This window comes from Salvelinus alpinus, chromosome 25 (genome assembly GCF_045679555.1).
Source record: "Salvelinus alpinus chromosome 25, SLU_Salpinus.1, whole genome shotgun sequence".
Lineage (NCBI taxonomy): Eukaryota > Metazoa > Chordata > Actinopteri > Salmoniformes > Salmonidae > Salvelinus > Salvelinus alpinus.
The window spans coordinates 30,496,995-30,516,674 of NC_092110.1; the positions used below are offsets into that span (position 1 = coordinate 30,496,995).

The 19,680-nt window shown below is 48.6% G+C and overlaps 1 protein-coding gene across 1 annotated transcript in view; it reads right to left on the bottom strand.

Annotated features, from left to right (window-relative positions):
- Nucleotides 1–3,522: 3,522 nt before the first annotated feature.
- LOC139553800 (kinesin-like protein KIF26B) overlaps nt 3,523–19,680 on the bottom strand; it is a 253,595-nt gene continuing 237,437 nt past the window's right edge. Inside the window, exons 17-19 of the mRNA XM_071366475.1 lie at nt 13,341–13,528; nt 7,801–7,951; nt 3,523–7,409 (exon numbers count right to left, since the gene is read on the bottom strand). Coding sequence (XP_071222576.1) covers nt 7,261–7,409; nt 7,801–7,951; nt 13,341–13,528 — 488 coding nt within the window. The 3' untranslated portion in view covers nt 3,523–7,260. The remainder of the gene's footprint in view (nt 7,410–7,800; nt 7,952–13,340; nt 13,529–19,680) is intronic.

The window sequence follows — 19,680 nt, forward strand, 5'->3', positions numbered from 1 at the left end:
GTGTAACTCGGGCAGCTGTTGTTACCATCCTGAACCTGTCCCGCAGGTGTGATGTTCGACTATACCGATCCTGTGCAGGTGTTGTTACACGTGGTCTGCCACTGCGAGGACAATCAGCTGTCCGTCCTGTCTCCCTGTAGTGCTGTCTTAGGCGTCTCACAGTACGGACATTGCAATTTATTCTGCAGTCCTCATGCCTCCTTGCAGCATGCCGAAGGCACGTTCACGCAGATGAGCAGGAACCCTGGGCATCTTTCTTTTCGTGTTTTTCCAGTCAGTAGAAAGGCCTTTTTAGTGTCCTAAGTTTTCATAACTGTGACCTTAATTGCCTACCGTCTGTAAGCGGTTAGTGTCTTAACGACCGATCCACAGTTGTACGTTCATTAATTGTTTATGGTTCATTGAACAAGCATGGGAAACAGTTTATATATACAGTGGGGAGAACAAGTATTTGATACACTGCCGATTTTGCAGGTTTTCCTACTTACAAAGCATGTAGAGGTCTGTAATTTTTATCATAGGTACACTTCAACTGTGAGAGACGGAATTTAAAACAAAAATCCAGAAAATCACATTGTATGATTTTTAAGTAATTAATTTGCATTTTATTGCATGACATAAGTATTTGATCACCAACCAACCAGTAAGAATTCCGGCTCTCACAGACCTGTTAGTTTTTCTTTAAGAAGCCCTCCTGTTCTCCACTCATTACCTGTATTAACTGCACCTGTTTGAACTCGTTACCTGTATAAAAGACACCTGTCCACACACTCAATCAAACAGACTCCAACCTCTCCACAATGGCCAAGACAAGAGAGCTGTGTAAGGACATCAGGGATAAAATTGTAGACCTGCACAAGGCTGGGATGGGCTACAGGACAATAGGCAAGCAGCTTGGTGAGAAGGCAACAACTGTTGGCGCAATTATTAGAAAATGGAAGAAGTTCAAGATGACGGTCAATCACCCTCGGTCTGGGGCTCCATGCAAGATCTCACCTCGTGGGGCATCAATGATCATGAGGAAGTTGAGGGATCAGCCCAGAACTACACGGCAGGACTGCAAACAAAGGTTTCTGTACCTAATATTAAGTTCTGCTTTTCTGATGTATCAAATACTTATGTCATGCAATAAAATGCAAATGAATTACTTAAAAATCATACAATGTGATTTTCTGGATTTTTGTTTTAGATTCCATCTCACAGTTGAAGTGTACCTATGATAAAAATTACAGACCTCTACATGCTTTGTAAGTAGGAAAACCTGCAAAATCGGCAGTGTATCAAATACTTGTTCTCCCCACTGTATATATATATAAACTAAGCAAAAAAAGAAACATCCCTGAACAAAAAATTATATATATATATATATATATATATATATAAATATAATTGTTTGTTCAGTCTACATTAATATTTCAAACACATTCTTTTAAAAAACTGAAGGCTTACTCAGTCTCTGCCAGAGGCATTGATACGTCTCACTTTCCTCCATTGGGGAAGATGAATTACTGTTGTAATTGAGTACACACACACACACACACATTAGCAGTGACACCCAGTTAAGGATGGTTCTCTGCTGTTGTCTGCAGACCGGGCAGGCCATGTATAGTAATACCACCACTGGGGATCTGAGTAGGAATGATGTGTCACAGCGTAATGACACTGTTACATGACACATTGCAGCTAAACCTGGGTAGATAGTAAACCAGGTTCCATCCAGGCTCCATGCGGGTTCCATCCGGGCTCCATGCGGGTTCCATCCGGGCTCCATGCGGGTTCCATCCGGGCTCCATGCGGGTTCCATCCGGGCTCCATGCGGGTTCCATCCAGGCTCTATGTGGGTTCCATCCAGGCTCCATGTGGGTTCCATCCAGGCTCCATGTAGGTTCCACCCGGGCTCTATGTAGGTTCCACCCGGGCTCCATTTGGGTTCCATCCGGGCTCTATGTGGGTTCCACCCGGGCTCCATGTGGGTTCCACCCGGGCTCCATGTGGGTTCCACCCGAGCTCCATGTGGGTTCCACCCGAGCTCCATGTGGGTTCCACCCGGGCTCCATGTGGGTTCCATCCGGGCTCCATGTGGGTTCCATCCAGGCTCCATGTGGGTTCCATCCAGGCTCCATGTGGGTTCCATCCAGGCTCTATGTGGGTTCCATCCAGGCTCCATGTGGGTTCCATCCAGGCTCCATGTGGGTTCCATCCAGGCTCTATGTGGGTTCCATCCAGGCTCCATGTGGGTTCCATCCAGGATCCATGTGGGTTCCATCCAGGATCCATGTGGGTTCCATCCAGGCTCCATGTGGGTTCCATCCAGGCTCCATGTGGGTTCCATCCAGGCTCCATGTGGGTTCCATCCAGGCTCTATGTGTTTTCCATCCAGGCTCCATGTGTTTTCCATCCAGGCTCCATGTGTTTTCCATCCAGGCTCCATGTGTTTTCCATCCAGGCTCCATGTGGGTTCCATCCAGGCTCCATGTGGGTTCCATCCAGGCTCCATGTGGGTTCCATCCAGGCTCTATGTGTTTTCCATCCAGGCTCCATGTGTTTTCCATCCAGGCTCCATGTGTTTTCCATCCAGGCTCCATGTGGGTTCCATCCAGGCTCCATGTGGGTTCCATCCAGGCTCCATGTGGGTTCCATCCAGGCTCCATGTGGGTTCCATCCAGGCTCCATGTGGGTTCCATCCAGGCTCCATGTGGGTTCCATCCAGGCTCCATGTGGGTTCCATCCAGGCTCCATGTGGGTTCCATCCAGGCTCCATGTGGGTTCCATCCAGGCTCCATGTGGGTTCCATCCAGGCTCCATGTGTTTTCCATCCAGGCTCCATGTGTTTTCCATCCAGGCTCCATGTGTTTTCCATCCAGGCTCCATGTGTTTTCCATCCAGGCTCCATGTGGGTTCCATCCAGGCTCCATGTGGGTTCCATCCAGGCTCCATGTGGGTTCCATCCAGGCTCTATGTGTTTTCCATCCAGGCTCCATGTGTTTTCCATCCAGGCTCCATGTGTTTTCCATCCAGGCTCCATGTGGGTTCCATCCAGGCTCCATGTGGGTTCCATCCAGGCTCCATGTGGGTTCCATCCAGGCTCCATGTGGGTTCCATCCAGGCTCCATGTGGGTTCCATCCAGGCTCCATGTGGGTTCCATCCAGGCTCCATGTGGGTTCCATCCAGGCTCCATGTGGGTTCCATCCAGGCTCCATGTGGGTTCCATCCAGGCTCCATGTGGGTTCCATCCAGGCTCCATGTGGGTTCCATCCAGGCTCCATGTGGGTTCCATCTATGGTAAACATTGGTGGAAATGTTCTGCTCATAACACACACATGAAAAACAGCGCTCTTATTGGTTTATGTACAGTCCATGATAACTGCACATTGGATAAGGGCAAACTCTGATTAACTGCAATACAGTTGTTCAATTTGAATATTTTTTCTTACTTTGTGGGACGGTGGTTGGTTTACTTACACTTAAATTAAATCAGGATTGTTGAGCACGGTAACATTAAGAGAATAAAATAACACACATTTACTTGAATACAATCCTTTATTTACAGCAATCCTTGTGTCACCGTCAGATTCTCAGTCCGTTTGTCTGTCAGAAGAGCTTCTGATGACGGAGTTACACACAGACATGGGTCAGGTTGAGCAGGCACAATTAGGAGGAAATGTTTTTGGTCCAACTATGTTAGTTTCCCATTTCAAAAGGGTTTATTTCCCCTTGTTTGTGCCTCCTGAAAGCACGCACACACCCCCTGCCCAGCCACCGCACAGTAAGGCCTAGCTAGCATGGGATGGGACTACAGGTCAATTCCATTTCTATTCCGTCTTTTCAGGAGATGTTTTGGCTGAATATCATTTCCCTTCCTAAAATTGACTGAATGTAAATGAGGCCAACCCTGCTAGCTACAGTACCTCTCCCACTCCCCACAGACTGTACAGCCAGAGAAATAGATCTCTCTACAACATTTCAGACCCCCTGACAACCAAGACACCATGACACCGGAGTGAGACGTTTCCATGGGTTGCCAGGTTGTATTCAGGAAGGTGAGACGTTCGATTGTTAGAAATGCAATGAAGAGAGTGAACTCAATTCCCTGCCATACAAAACAGACAATCATATATCTGTTAAACATGATACATTTATATGTGCAGGTTTTGAAACATTGCACCATCCTGAACGTGACCCTGGAGAGTACCATCATCAACAGGCTCCAGGTTGAAGTTAGGAACAGATCTAGGACCAGATTACCCACCCTGAGTACTAATCATTAACCATTAGAGGGTAGAGCATGAAACTGACCTTAAATCAGCCTCCAGGGACAACGTCATCCTATCAATCAAACAGATCAAAGGAGGACGTAACAGTTGCAAACAACAACAGAGCAGGAAAAAATGTACATCCCAAATAAAAATGATAAGTGTCTATATGTTGGAATATACCTATATATGAAATGGGCTCAGCGTACGTACAATTATTTTCTGTCTATTTTTTAAATGCATAGTAACTTTGCAGATCAGAAGGTGTGTGGATAATAAATTATACAATATAAGCAAACTTTCTGTTCTAGCACGTCTTGAGTTAAATTAATAAGATCCTTAATTTATGACCATGACAGAGGGGAGAGGTCAAAGGGTAAAGGGCAAGGGGCATGATGATGATAATAAGAATATTACAAATGATACATTTCATGTTAATACAACGGGTGGGTCTAATCCTGAATGCTGATTGGTTAAAACCTCATTCCAGCCGGTGTCTATTCCACGAGTTGCCTTTTTACTCTGTTCCATCTGACTTCGTCTCGGGCCTAACACCCGTGCCAATATATCTTATATCTACCGGCTCCTCTGGCATTATCCCTTCAATAAACACCTTTCAAAACACCCAAGGACACTGTACATAATACAATAGGATGATGATAAGATGATGAAGAAGAAGCATGTGTGTCTTAAAGTTATTTTAGGAAACAGGCTATATGCATATAGTTATACAAACATTTAGATCTGAAATGGTCTCAAGCACCATATATATATATTTACAAAATATTCCCAAAGTGAATGCACCATGACAGTGGCACCAAGCAGAGTGAATGGGAGATTTTCCTCTACGCTCATATTTAGCTCGGATTTCCATCTGTGTTTACACAGGCAGTCCAATTCTGATCTTTTCATTTTTTTTACCTAATTGGTCTTTTGACCTATCGGTTTCAGCTCTGAAAAAGATCTGATGTGATTGGTCAAAGGATCAATTAGTGTAAAACAGATCAGAATCGGGCTGCCTGTGTAAATGCAGCCTTAGACCTATAGAATACTGTAGGACAGCTTCACTTTAACCCATGAATCACATAGTTACACCCATTCCCTCTATGGTATTTATTATGTTTCATAATGCTACTATTTTCTTCTAGCATTTTCTCCTCCATCCATCTCTCCTCCCTTCTAGTTGACGTCTCTCTGTACCTCGATCACCTTCACACCTTAACCAAACCGGCCCTGCGCATGCCAACGTGCGCATGTTGATGTTGTCTGTCCCCACCAGACGAGATCATGACACGCAGGTTAATTACAACACCAAAAACAACTGAACCAGCTACATTAATGTGGGGACAGACTAACTAAAAAGTAACGAGGTTTCCCCTTTTATCTGGGAATTAATCGTCAGAGTAGAGAAACACACAATTCGACAAAGATCCAGGAATAAAATGGACCATATGCAATTCAGTTAACATAACAACCCAATGTTTATCTCCCAGGACAAACTAGCTACAGTTATCTTTGATGAATCTCTCCTCTCATCTTTCAATCACCCACATGGGTTAGTATGCTTGTGAAAACCAATGAGTAGATGAGAGAGGCGGAACTTGAATCGTTTCCAGCTTCTCAAATAAAGTTATATTTTAGCAGCTGGATATGCAGACGCTCGGTCACGTGCGCGAGCAGTTTGGATGAAATGATTGAATAACATATATGTGTAACCGTAACCATAGCAATCCGTTTCTTATCAACAGCTAGTTTGTTGATAGTATGACATGATAGTAGAGCATCTACAGATGCTATCCAAACGATCCAAATAAAGTGTGACCATTTATTTTGCAACACTCACGAACGCAATGTGGACGGTCTAGTCAAGGTGTTAGTGGGAGGGGGGATTGGTGTACGGTAGGCCTGAACCCACAACTGAACACTTCGGGTGCCAAAACCATAGCCCGAGTTCGGACAAGGAAATCAATGGTCCATAAAATAAACCATGTTTTGGCTTAGCATTTCACCACCACCACCATTCACATTGTCTGTCCTTACAGATGTAGGATCTTCATTTGATCACCCTGTTGCAGGATAACTTTCCTGCAATGCAGGACATTTTAAACTTGTAGTGTATTTGGGGTTTAAAAAGGCTTCTGAAGTTTATACTTAGAAAAGTCAGACTTGATTTTCCCTTACGAAAAATGTAATCAACCCCTACAAAAGTGTATGTTAATTTTAATCCACATAATAATTCACATTTCCTGTGGCTGCAGGATTATGTTCCTGCTGTAGAAAACTCTCAAATGAAGATCCTGCACCTGTATATAGCATCCCCTAAAGCACTTTGTGTGGTCCCACTTTCTTCAGAAAATAAAAAAAGAGGTATAAAAACGAACACGTAACAGTTCATATGTTGCATCATAACTAGTGTAGAACTATATAAGTACAAACCACTGAGAACAGCGAGGCAGGGAGAGGAAACAGAGTAAAACCCTTTTCATATTATTTTGACTTTTGAGATCTATCATTTTTTCAGCTAGCACCGTTTGTACACAAACACAGGAGAAATGTTTCAGATGTCAAAGTGTTCGCAAGGCACTTGTCTCTCTCACACATGGTTGGTTTTCTTTCCTTTCTGTCATTCTTTTCTCTTTGTTTCCCTACGTGACTAATAGCCGTCCGTCAGCCAGGCCTTATTCAAAGCAAGCAAAACTTTATTTACAAACTCCAACAACTGCTCTGTAAAAGTGATCTTCCTGTCCGGTGGCGGATACACTCCTTCTTTAAAACAATCTCTCTCCTCCTCCTTTTCTTCCTCCTCCTCTTCTCTCGCTCCCTTCCCCACTGCTTAAAAAAATATTCCTCTTTAGTCTCTGCATGCCTTTGTCTCCATCTGCCTCTGCACCTCCTCAGGGAAATTCCTCCCTCTGCTCCATCCCTCTCTTCCTGCTGTGTTGTCTCCACTTTCCATGAGTCCTAAGAGTCCTAGAGGAGGTGTGGTCCGCCTGTCCGTTCTTTGTTCTACCTGCGTCGGCAGGTGACGTCGAAGCAGGTGACCATCATGAGGTGAGCTTTGCAGAAGTTGACCCTGGTCTCCAGTCTGTCTGTCATCACCTCTAGAGCCTCCAGGTACTCCAGAGAGTCCACCTCAAACGTCTGCTGCAGGTCAACTATGGGGTGGGGACAGAGAGATAGACATTATGTTACAGCCATGCTACAGGGGAGGAGAGATGGACATATGTTACAGCCATGTGACAGAGACAGAGAGACCGAGATATGTTACAACCAGGGGCAGAGACAGGCCATATCATTACAATGAGTAGAAAGGACATTTCTAGAAGAAGGGATGTTCTACAATGGGTGGACAGGAGAACACACAGGTGTCAATGATAGGTGTAGCAGGTAGAGAAACATTGAGCTCCCTAACATTTACCAGAACGATTACTGTAGGTGTCAAGGCTGTGGCTGAAATGCAAGTATGACACACACACACACACACACACACACACACACACACACACACACACACACACACACACACACACACACACACTTACTTACATTCAGTGGTCCATTTGTCTGGCTCCAGCATCAGGTGCTGCTTGGTCTGTTCCAGCTCTTTCTTCAGCCAGTCGTACTTGGCTCGGACCTCGGATATCCGCTGCTGCCTGTTTTCCAAGATCTTCAGCTTAGCACTGAAATAAACCACCTCCTGGTGGAGACACGGAGAAGAGAGGGGGATACAAAGACATGAGGGGAGGGAGAGGTGGGAAGAGAGAGAAAGAGGTAGGGGAGAGAGAAAGAGAGAGAAAGAGAGAGAGGTGGGGGGGAGAGAGAGAAAGAGAGGTGGGGGGAGAGAGGTGGGGAGAGAGAGAGAGAGTTGGGGGGAGAAAGGGAGGGACAGAGAGAGAGGTGGGGGGAGAGAGGTGGGGGGAGAGAGAGCGAGAGAGGTGGGGGAGAGAGAGAGATGGGGGGAGAGAGAGGTGGGGGGGAGAGAGAGAGGTGGGGGGGAGAGAGATGTGGGGGGAGAAAGAGAGAGGGAGAGAGAGGGGGAGAGAGAGAGAGAGGTGAGGAGAGAGAGAGGTGGGGAGAGAGGGGTGGGGAGAGAGATAGGTGGGGGGAGAAAGGGAGGGAGAGAGATAGGTGGGGGGAGAAAGGGAGGGAGAGAGATAGGTGGGGGGAGAAAGGGAGGGAGAGAGAGAGAGAGGTGGGGAGAGAGAGAGGTGGGGGAGAAAGGGAGGGAGAGAGGTGGGGAGAGAGAGAGGTGGGGAGAGAGAGAGAGGTGGGGAGAGAGAGAGAGAGAGGTGGGGGAGAAAGGGAGGGAGAGAGAGGTGGGGGGAGAGAGAGAGGGGTGGGGAGAGAGAGAGAGAGAGAGGTGGGGAGAGAAAGGGAGGGAGAGAGAGAGGTGGGGGGAGAGAGAGAGGGAGAGAGAGGTGGGGGGAGAGAGAGAGTGGGGAGAGAGAGAGGTGGGGAGAGAGAGAGAGAGGTGGGGAGAGAAAGGGAGGGAGAGAGAGAGGTGGGGGGAGAGAGAGAGGGAGAGAGAGGTGGGGGGAGAGAGAGAGTGGGGAGAGAGAGAGGTGGGGAGAGAGAGAGAGAGGTGGGGGGAGAAAGGGAGGGAGAGAGAGGCAGGGGGAGAGAGGGAGGGAGAGAGAGAGAAAGGTGGGGAGAGAGAGAGAGAAAGGTGGGGAGAGAGAGAGAGAAAGGTGGGGAGAGAGAGAGAGAAAGGTGGGGAGAGAGAGAGAAAGGTGGGGAGAGAGAGAGAAAGGTGGGGAGAGAGAAAGGGAGGGAGAGAGAGGCGGGGGGAGAGAGGGAGAGAGAGAGAGAGAAAGGTGGGGAGAGAGAATGGGAGAGAGAAAGGCCCAGAGAAGAGAGAGGGAGTTCGTGGATCAGGACTTCAGCCAGACTGTAGGTCTGGGAAGCTACTCATTAGACAGAGAACAGAGAGAGTGCTATGAGGAGAGGAGTACCATGTTGGCCAGGTATAGACTGGAAAATGTCAAGTACATAAGTCACTCCTTAAAACAACATCTATTAAATATATTACTAGAAACTAACAGCATTAAGAGGATTATGTTGTTCAACTTCATGTGTTTGGAACTAAATGTCCTGGTTACATTTTCTCTTCCAATATTTTGCAGATTTTTTCCCCCCTCCACTACCATCCCTCTCTCCCTTCCTCCCCTCCACCTCTCTATCACTCACCTTGTTCCCTTTCTCTCTCCACCTCTCTCTCACCATCCTTCATCTCCCTCCACCTAATCTCATTCCCAGACGCTTCTGCCCAAATGCGCAAAGAGTCTGGTGGACCAACCCGATAAACTTGGCCTTCATTAGCCATTGAATACAGAGAGGGATGTAGAATTGGCCGATTAAACCAATAGAATTGGCTTAATCGGTTTAATCTACCAACCAATCATCTCCCATCTTCCTAAACCCCCCTGTACGCTAGCACACCACAAGCACAGAGCCATGCCTCGCATTCGTGTGATTCGCTAAAATTAAATGACAAATACTTTACTCGGTAGGTCACTCCCATATAATTCTATGGTCACTCCCACTACGACCAATTCAGGGTGGTTGATATCCCAGGTTTATATGCTCTGTAGCCTGGGGGCGAGGTTACCCCTCCATCCTTTCCTCTCTATCACCTTGCTTCCTTTCTCTCTCTCCTCCACCTCTCTCTCCCTCTCCTCCACCTCTCTCCATCCTCTGTCCATCTCCCTCCCTCTCCCTCCACCTCCCTCTCCTTCCACCTCCCTCCATCTCCCTCCCTCTCCCTCCATCCATCGCCCTCTCCATCCATCGCCCTCTCCATCCATCGCCCTCTCCTTCCATCTCCCTCCCTCTCCTTCCATCTCCCTCCCTCTCCTTCCATCTCCCTCCCTCTCCTTCCATCTCCCTCCCTCTCCCTCCCTCTCCTTCCATCTCCCTCCCTCTCCCTCTCCTTCCATCTCCCTCCCTCTCTCCCTCCCTCCATCTCGCTCTCGCTCTACCTCTACCTACATCTCCCTCTCCCTACATCTCCCTCTCCCTCTCCATCCATCTCCCTCTCCATCCATCTCCCTCTCCATCCATCTCCCTCTCCATCCATCTCTCTCTCTCCATCCATCTCTCTCTCTCCATCCATCTCTCTCTCTCTCCCTCCATCTCTCTCTCCCTCTCCCTCCATCTCCCTCTCCCTCCATCTCTCTCTCCCTCCATCTCTCTCTCCCTCCATCTCTCTCTCCCTCCATCTCTCTCTCTCTCCCTACATCTCTCTCTCTCTCCCTCTCCCTCCCTCTCCCTCCATCTCCCTCCCTCTCTCTCCATATCCCTCCCTCCCTCCATCTCCCTCCCTCTCTCTCCCTATCCCTCCCTCCATCCATCTCCCTCCATCTCTCTTTCCCTCCATCTCTCTTTCCCTCTCTCCCTCCATCTCTCTTTCCCTCCCTCCCTCCATCTCTCTTTCCCTCTCCCTCCATCTCTCCCTCCATCTCTCTTTCCCTTGCCCTCCATCTCTCTTTCCATCTCTCCCTCCATCTCTCTTTCCCTTGCCCTCCATCTCTTTCTCTCCCTCCCTCCATCTCTCTCTCTCCCTCCCTCCATCTCTCTCTCTCCATCTCTCCCTCCCTCCATCTCCATCTCTCCCTACTCTCCATCCATCTCTCCATCTCTCTCTCCCTCTCCTTCCCTATCCCTCCCTCCATCCATCTCCCTCCATCTCTCTCCCTCCCTCCATCTCTCGCTCTCCCTCCATCTCGCTCTCCCTCGCGCTCCCTCCATCTCCCTTGCCCTCCATCTCGCTCTCCCTCGCTCTCCCTCCATCTCTCTTTCCCTCTCCCTCCATCTCTCTTTCCCTTGCCCTCCATCTCTCCCTCCATCTCTCTTTCCCTTGCCCTCCATCTCTCTCTCTCCCTCCCTCCATCTCCATCTGTCCCTCCCTCCATCTCTCTCTCCCTATCCCTCCCTCCATCCATCTCCCTCCATCTCTCGCTCTCCCTCCATCTCCCTTGCCCTCCATCTCTCTTTCCCTCGCTCTCCCTCCATCTCTCTTTCCCTCGCTCTCCCTCCATCTCTCTTTCCCTCGCCCTCTCTCTCTCTTTCCCTCGCCCTCTCTCTCTCTTTCCCTCGCCCTCTCTCTCTCTTTCCCTCGCCCTCTCTCTCTCTTTCCCTCGCCCTCTCTCTCTCTCTTTCCCTCGCCCTCTCTCTCTCTCTTTCCCTCGCCCTCTCTCTCTCTCTTTCCCTCGCCCTCTCTCTCTCTCTTTCCCTCGCCCTCTCTCTCTCTCTTTCCCTCGCCCTCTCTCTCTCTCTTTCCCTCGCCCTCTCTCTCTCTCTTTCCCTTGCCCTCCATCTCTCTCTCCCTCCCTCCATCTCCATCTGTCCCTCCCTCCATCTCTCTCCATCTCTCTCTCCCTATCCATCCCTCCCTCCATCCATCTCCCTCCATCTCTCTCTCTCCCCCTCTCTCTCTCCCTCCCTCCCTCCCTCCCTCCATCTCTCCCTCCCTCCATCTCCACCTCCCTCCATCTCCACCTCCCTCCATCTTTCTCCATCTCCACCTCCCTCCATCTTTCTCCATCTCCACCTCCCTCCATCTTTCTCCATCTATATCCGTCTCCCTCTTTCTCCATCTATATCCGTCTCCATCTATATCCGTCTCCCTCCATCTCTCTCTCCCTCTCTCTCTCTCCCTCCCTCCCTCCCTCCATCTCTCCCTCCCTCCATCTCCACCTCCCTCCATCTCCACCTCCCTCCATCTCCACCTCCCTCCATCTCCACCTCCCTCCATCTTTCTCCATCTCCACCTCCCTCCATCTTTCTCCATCTCCACCTCCCTCCATCTTTCTCCATCTATATCCGTCTCCCTCTTTCTCCATCTATATCCGTCTCCATCTATATCCGTCTCCATCTATATCCGTCTCCATCTTTCTCCATCTATATCCGTCTCCATCTATATCCGTCTCCATCTATATCCGTCTCCATCTATATCCGTCTCCATCTTTCTCCATCTATATCCGTCTCCATCTATATCCGTCTCCATCTATATCCGTCTCCCTCTTTCTCCATCTATATCCGTCTCCCTCTTTCTCCATCTATATCCGTCTCCATCTATATCCGTCTCCATCTATATCCGTCTCCCTCTTTCTCCATCTATATCCGTCTCCCTCTTTCTCCATCTATATCCGTCTCCCTCTTTCTCCATCTATATCCGTCTCCCTCTTTCTCCATCTATATCCGTCTCCATCTATATCCGTCTCCATCTATATCCGTCTCCATCTATATCCGTCTCCATCTATATCCGTCTCCCTCTTTCTCCATCTATATCCGTCTCCATCTATATCCGTCTCCATCTATATCCGTCTCCATCTATATCCGTCTCCATCTATATCCGTCTCCCTCTTTCTCCATCTATATCCGTCTCCATCTATATCCGTCTCCATCTATATCCGTCTCCATCTATATCCGTCTCCCTCTTTCTCCATCTATATCCGTCTCCATCTATATCCGTCTCCATCTATATCCGTCTCCATCTATATCCGTCTCCCTCTTTCTCCATCTATATCCGTCTCCATCTATATCCGTCTCCATCTATATCCGTCTCCATCTTTCTCCATCTATATCCGTCTCCGTCTCTGTCTCTCTCTGTCTCCATCTCTCTCTCTCTCCACCTCTCTCTCTCTCTCCACCTCTCTCTGTCTCTCCACCTCTCTCTGTCTCCACCTCTCTCTGTCTCCACCTCTCTCTGTCTCCACCTCTCTCTGTCTCCACCTCTCTCTGTCTCCCACCTCTCTCTGTCTCCACCTCTCTCTGTCTCCACCTCTCTCTGTCTCCACCTCTCTCTGTCTCCACCTCTCTCTGTCTCCACCTCTCTCTGTCTCCACCTCTCTCTGTCTCCACCTCTCTCTGTCTCCACCTCTCTCTGTCTCCACCTCTCTCTGTCTCCACCTCTCTCTGTCTCCACCTCTCTCTGTCTCCACCTCTCTCTGTCTCCACCTCTCTCTCTCTCCACCTCTCTCTGTCTCCACCTCTCTCTGTCTCCACCTCTCTCTGTCTCCACCTCTCTCTGTCTCCACCTCTCTCTGTCTCCACCTCTCTCTGTCTCCACCTCTCTCTGTCTCCACCTCTCTCCTCTGCATGCGCTCCACGTCGTCTATCTCGTAGACCTTTATTTCGAAGGGTTCTGTGGTTCCCCTGGGGGCAGGGCGTAGCGGCCCGTCTACCCAGCGTACACCTGGGCTGATGGCAGGCTTCCTGACCGGAGAGGACGAGTCTGGGGTCAGGCTGGGAATCAGACGACGACGCTGGGTACCTGGACACACACACACACACACACACACACACACACACACACACACAGACATACAGTTAATTGGGATACTAGGAGAATAATATTACTTTTCGGTATAGTTGTTGCTAAGTAGAATGTATCAATTTTAATTTAAATGCTCAACATAGAAAAACATAAAACACATGAAGAAGCATTCATCAGAAGTTGTAGAATTGAGTAGATGTTGTCTCTTATCACCAACAGGACACATCTCTACATTGTGACAGTGACAGAACACATTTCTACATCTGTGACTGGGTCAGAACACCAGCATACTGACAACTACACTAATCCAGTACTCATGAGTTCCAGAGGGAGAGCCGGGGAGGAGAGGGGAGTTGAGAGCAGAGGAGAGGAGAGAACAGTAGAGAAGAAAAGAGACTGGGAGAAAACGCAGAAGAACAGAACTGAACACAAGACAAGAGAGAGGAGTAGACAAGAGGAGAAAAGAGAAAGAGAGGGGAGTAGACCAGAGGAGAAAAGAGAAAGAGAGGGGAGTAGACCAGAGGAGAAAAGAGAAAGTGAGGGAGAGAGGAGTAGACAAGAGGGGAAAGAGAAAGAGAGGGGGAGAGAGGAGTAGACAAGAGGGGAAAAGAGAAAGAGAGGGGGAGAGAGGAGTAGACAAGAGGAGAAAAGAGAAAGAGAGGGAGAGAGGAGTAGACAAGAGGGGAAAAGAGAAAGAGAGGGAGAGAGGAGTAGACAAGAGGGGAAAAGAGAAAGAGAGGGAGAGAGGAGTAGACAAGAGGGGAAAAGAGAAAGAGAGGGAGAGAGGAGTAGACAAGAGGGGAAAAGAGAAAGAGAGGGGGAGAGAGGAGTAGACGAGGGGAAAAGAGAAAGAGAGGGGGAGAGAGGAGTAGACAAGAGGAGAAAAGAGAAAGAGAGGGAGAGAGGAGTAGACAAGAGGGGAAAAGAGAAAGAGAGGGGGAGAGAGGAGTAGACAAGAGGAGAAAAGAGAAAGAGAGGGGGAGAGAGGAGTAGACAAGAGGAGAAAAGAGAAAGAGAGGGAGAGAGGAGTAGACAAGAGGGGAAAAGAGAAAGAGAGGGGGAGAGAGGAGTAGACAAGAGGGGAAAAGAGAGAGGGAGAGGAGTAGACAAGAGGAGAAAAGAGAAAGAGAGGGAGAGAGGAGTAGACAAGAGGGGAAAAGAGAAAGAGAGGGGGAGAGAGGAGTAGACAAGAGGGGAAAAGAGAAAGAGAGGGAGAGCGGAGTAGACAAGAGGAGAAAAGAGAAAGAGAGGGAGAGAGGAGTAGACAAGAGGAGAAAAGAGAAAGAGGGGGGAGAGAGGAGTAGACAAGATGAGAAAAGAGAGAGGGAGAGGAGTAGACAAGAGGAGAAAAGAGAAAGAGAGGGAGAGAGGAGTAGACAAGAGGGGAAAAGAGAAAGAGAGGGAGAGAGGAGTAGACAAGAGGGGAAAAGAGAAAGAGAGGGAGAGAGGAGTAGACAAGAGGGGAAAAGAGAAAGAGAGGGAGAGAGGAGTAGACAAGAGGGGAAAAGAGAAAGAGAGGGAGAGAGGAGTAGACAAGAGGAGAAAAGAGAAAGAGAGGGAGAGAGGAGTAGACAAGAGGAGAAAAGAGAAAGAGAGGGAGAGAGGAGTAGACAAGAGGAGAAAAGAGAAAGAGAGGGAGAGAGGAGTAGACAAGAGGGGAAAAGAGAAAGAGAGGGAGAGAGGAGTAGACAAGAGGAGAAAAGAGAAAGAGAGGCGGAGAGAGGAGTAGACAAGAGGAGAAAAGAGAAAGAGAGGGAGAGAGGAGTAGACAAGAGGGGAAAAGAGAAAGAGAGGGGGAGAGAGGAGTAGACAAGAGGGGAAAAGAGAAAGAGAGGGAGAGAGGAGTAGACAAGAGGGGAAAAGAGAAAGAGAGGGGGAGAGAGGAGTAGACAAGAGGAGAAAAGAGAAAGAGAGGGGGAGAGAGGAGTAGACAAGAGGAGAAAAGAGAAAGAGAGGGGGAGAGAGGAGTAGACAAGAGGAGAAAAGAGAAAGAGAGGGGGAGAGAGGAGTAGACAAGAGGAGAAAAGAGAAAGAGAGGGGGAGAGAGGAGTAGACAAGAGGAGAAAAGAGAAAGAGAGGGAGAGAGGAGTAGACAAGAGGGGAAAAGAGAAAGAGAGGGGAGAGAGGAGTAGACAAGAGGAGAAAAGAGAAAGAGAGGGGGAGAGAGGAGTAGACAAGAGGAGAAAAGAGAAAGAGAGGGGGAGAGAGGAGTAGACAAGAGGAGAAAAGAGAGAGGGGAGAGAGGAGTAGACAAGAGGAGAAAAGAGAAAGAGAGAGGAGTAGACAAGAGGAGAAAAGAGAAAGAGAGGGAGAGAGGAGTAGACAAGAGGGGAAAAGAGAAAGAGGGGGAGAGAGGAGTAGACAAGAGGGGGAAAGAGAAAGAGAGGGGGAGAGAGGAGTAGACAAGAGGAGAAAAGAGAAAGAGAGGGGGAGAGAGGAGTAGACAAGAGGATACAAGAGAAAGAGAGGGGGAGAGGAGTAGACAAGAGGGGAAAAGAGAAAGAGAGGGAGAGAGGAGTAGACAAGAGGGGAAAAGAGAAAGAGAGGGGGAGAGAGGAGTAGACAAGAGGGGAAAAGATAAAGAGAGGGAGAGAGGAGTAGACAAGAGGGGAAAAGAGAAAGAGAGGGAGAGAGGAGTAGACAAGAGGGGAAAAGAGAAAGAGAGGGGGAGACAAGAGGAGAAAAGAGAAAGAGGGGGAGAGAGGAGTAGACAAGAGGAGAAAAGAGAAAGAGAGGGGGAGAGAGGAGTAGACAAGAGGGGAAAAGAGAAAGAGAGGAGTAGACAAGAGGATACAAGAGAAAGAGAGGGGGAGAGAGGAGTAGACAAGAGGAGAAAAGAGAAAGAGAGGGAGAGAGGAGTAGACAAGAGGATACAAGAGAAAGAGAGGGGGAGAGAGGAGTAGACAAGAGGAGAAAAGAGAAAGAGAGAGGAGTAGACAAGAGAAGAAAATAGAGAGGGGGAGAGGAGTAGACAAGAGGAGAAAAGAGAAAGAGAGGGGGAGAGAGGAGTAGACAAGAGGAGAAAAGAGAAAGAGAGGGAGAGAGGAGTAGACAAGAGGAGAAAAGAGAAAGAGAGGGAGAGAGGAGTAGACAAGAGGAGAAAAGAGAAAGAGAGGGAGAGAGGAGTAGACAAGAGGAGAAAAGAGAAAGAGAGGGAGAGAGGAGTAGACAAGAGGAGAAAAGAGAAAGAGAGGGAGAGAGGAGTAGACAAGAGGATACAAGAGAAAGAGAGGGGGAGAGAGGAGTAGACAAGAGGGGAAAAGAGAAAGAGAGAGGAGTAGACAAGAGGAGAAAAGAGAAAGAGAGGGAGAGAGGAGTAGACAAGAGGGGAAAAGAGAAAGAGGGGGAGAGAGGAGTAGACAAGAGGGGAAAAGAGAAAGAGAGGGGGAGAGAGGAGTAGACAAGAGGAGAAAAGAGAAAGAGAGGGGGAGAGAGGAGTAGACAAGAGGATACAAGAGAAAGAGAGGGGGAGAGGAGTAGACAAGAGGGGAAAAGAGAAAGAGAGGGAGAGAGGAGTAGACAAGAGGGGAAAAGATAAAGAGAGGGGGAGAGAGGAGTAGACAAGAGGGGAAAAGAGAAAGAGAGGGAGAGAGGAGTAGACAAGAGGGGAAAAGAGAAAGAGAGGGAGAGAGGAGTAGACAAGAGGAGAAAAGAGAAAGAGAAGGAGAGAGGAGTAGACAAGAGGGGAAAAGAGAAAGAGAGGGGGAGAGAGGAGTAGACAAGAGGAGAAAAGAGAAAGAGGGGGAGAGAGGAGTAGACAAGAGGAGAAAAGAGAAAGAGAGGGGGAGAGAGGAGTAGACAAGAGGGGAAAAGAGAAAGAGAGGGGGAGAGGAGTAGACAAGAGGATACAAGAGAAAGAGAGGGGGAGAGAGGAGTAGACAAGAGGAGAAAAGAGAAAGAGAGGGAGAGAGGAGTAGACAAGAGGATACAAGAGAAAGAGAGGGGGAGAGAGGAGTAGACAAGAGGAGAAAAGAGAAAGAGAGAGGAGTAGACAAGAGAAGAAAAGAGAAAGAGAGGGGGAGAGGAGTAGACAAGAGGAGAAAAGAGAAAGAGAGGGGGAGAGAGGAGTAGACAAGAGGAGAAAAGAGAAAGAGAGGGAGAGAGGAGTAGACAAGAGGAGAAAAGAGAAAGAGAGGGAGAGAGGAGTAGACAAGAGGAGAAAAGAGAAAGAGAGGGAGAGAGGAGAAGACAAGAGGATACAAGAGAAAGAGAGGGGGAGAGAGGAGTAGACAAGAGAGGAAAAGAGAAAGAGAGGGAGAGAGGAGTAGACAAGAGGATACAAGAGAAAGAGAGGGGGAGAGAGGAGTAGACAAGAGGAGAAAAGAGAAAGAGAGGGAGAGAGGAGTAGACAAGAGGAGAAAAGAGAAAGAGAGGGGAGTAGACAAGAGGAGAAAAGAGAAAGAGAGGGAGAGAGGAGTAGACAAGAGGAGAAAAGAGAAAGAGAGGGAGAGAGGAGTAGACAAGAGGGGAAAAGAGAAAGAGAGGGGGAGAGAGGAGTAGACAAGAGGAGAAAAGAGAAAGAGAGGGAGAGAGGAGTAGACAAGATGAGAAAAGAGAAAGAGGGGGGGAGAGAGGAGTAGACAAGAGGAGAAAAGAGAAAGAGGGGGGGAGAGAGGAGTAGACAAGATGAGAAAAGAGAAAGAGGGGGGGAGAGAGGAGTAGACAAGAGGAGAAAAGAGAAAGAGAGGGGAGTAGACAAGAGGAGAAAAGAGAGAGGGGGAGAGAGGAGTAGACAAGAGGAGAAAAGAGAGAGGGGGAGAGAGGAGTAGACAAGATGAGAAAAGAGAGAGGGAGAGGAGTAGACAAGAGGAGAAAAGAGAAAGAGAGGGAGAGAGGAGTAGACAAGAGGAGAAGAGAGAGAGGGGGAGAGAGGAGTAGACAAGATGAGAAAAGAGAGAGGGAGGGGAGTAGACCAGAGGAGAAAAGAGAAAGAGAGGGGAGTAGACCAGAGGAGAAAAGAGAAAGAGAGGGAGAGAGGAGTAGACAAGAGGGGAAAGAGAAAGAGAGGGGGAGAGAGGAGTAGACAAGAGGGGAAAAGAGAAAGAGAGGGGGAGAGAGGAGTAGACAAGAGGAGAAAAGAGAAAGAGAGGGAGAGAGGAGTAGACAAGAGGGGAAAAGAGAAAGAGAGGGAGAGAGGAGTAGACAAGAGGGGAAAAGAGAAAGAGAGGGAGAGAGAGAGTAGACAAGAGGGGAAAAGAGAAAGAGAGGGGGAGAGAGGAGTAGACAAGAGGGGAAAAGAGAAAGAGAGGGGGAGAGAGGAGTAGACGAGGGGAAAAGAGAAAGAGAGGGGGAGAGAGGAGTAGACAAGAGGAGAAAAGAGAAAGAGAGGGAGAGAGGAGTAGACAAGAGGGGAAAAGAGAAAGAGAGGGGGAGAGAGGAGTAGACAAGAGGAGAAAAGAGAAAGAGAGGGGGAGAGAGGAGTAGACAAGAGGAGAAAAGAGAAAGAGAGGGAGAGAGGAGTAGACAGAGGGGAAAAGAGAAAGAGAGGGGGAGAGAGGAGTAGACAAGAGGGGAAAAGAGAGAGGGAGAGGAGTAGACAAGAGGAGAAAAGAGAAAGAGAGGGAGAGAGGAGTAGACAAGAGGGGAAAAGAGAAAGAGAGGGGGAGAGAGGAGTAGATAAGAGGGGAAAAGAGAAAGAGAGGGAGAGCGGAGTAGACAAGAGGAGAAAAGAGAAAGAGAGGGAGAGAGGAGTAGACAAGAGGGGAAAAGAGAAAGAGAGGGAGAGAGGAGTAGACAAGAGGGGAAAAGAGAAAGAGAGGGAGAGAGGAGTAGACAAGAGGGGAAAAGAGAAAGAGAGGGAGAGAGGAGTAGACAAGAGGGGAAAAGAGAAAGAGAGGGAGAGAGGAGTAGACAAGAGGAGAAAAGAGAAAGAGAGGGAGAGAGGAGTAGACAAGAGGAGAAAAGAGAAAGAGAGGGAGAGAGGAGTAGACAAGAGGAGAAAAGAGAAAGAGAGGGAGAGAGGAGTAGACAAGAGGGGAAAAGAGAAAGAGAGGGAGAGAGGAGTAGACAAGAGGAGAAAAGAGAAAGAGAGGCGGAGAGAGGAGTAGACAAGAGGAGAAAAGAGAAAGAGAGGGAGAGAGGAGTAGACAAGAGGGGAAAAGAGAAAGAGAGGGGGAGAGAGGAGTAGACAAGAGGGGAAAAGAGAAAGA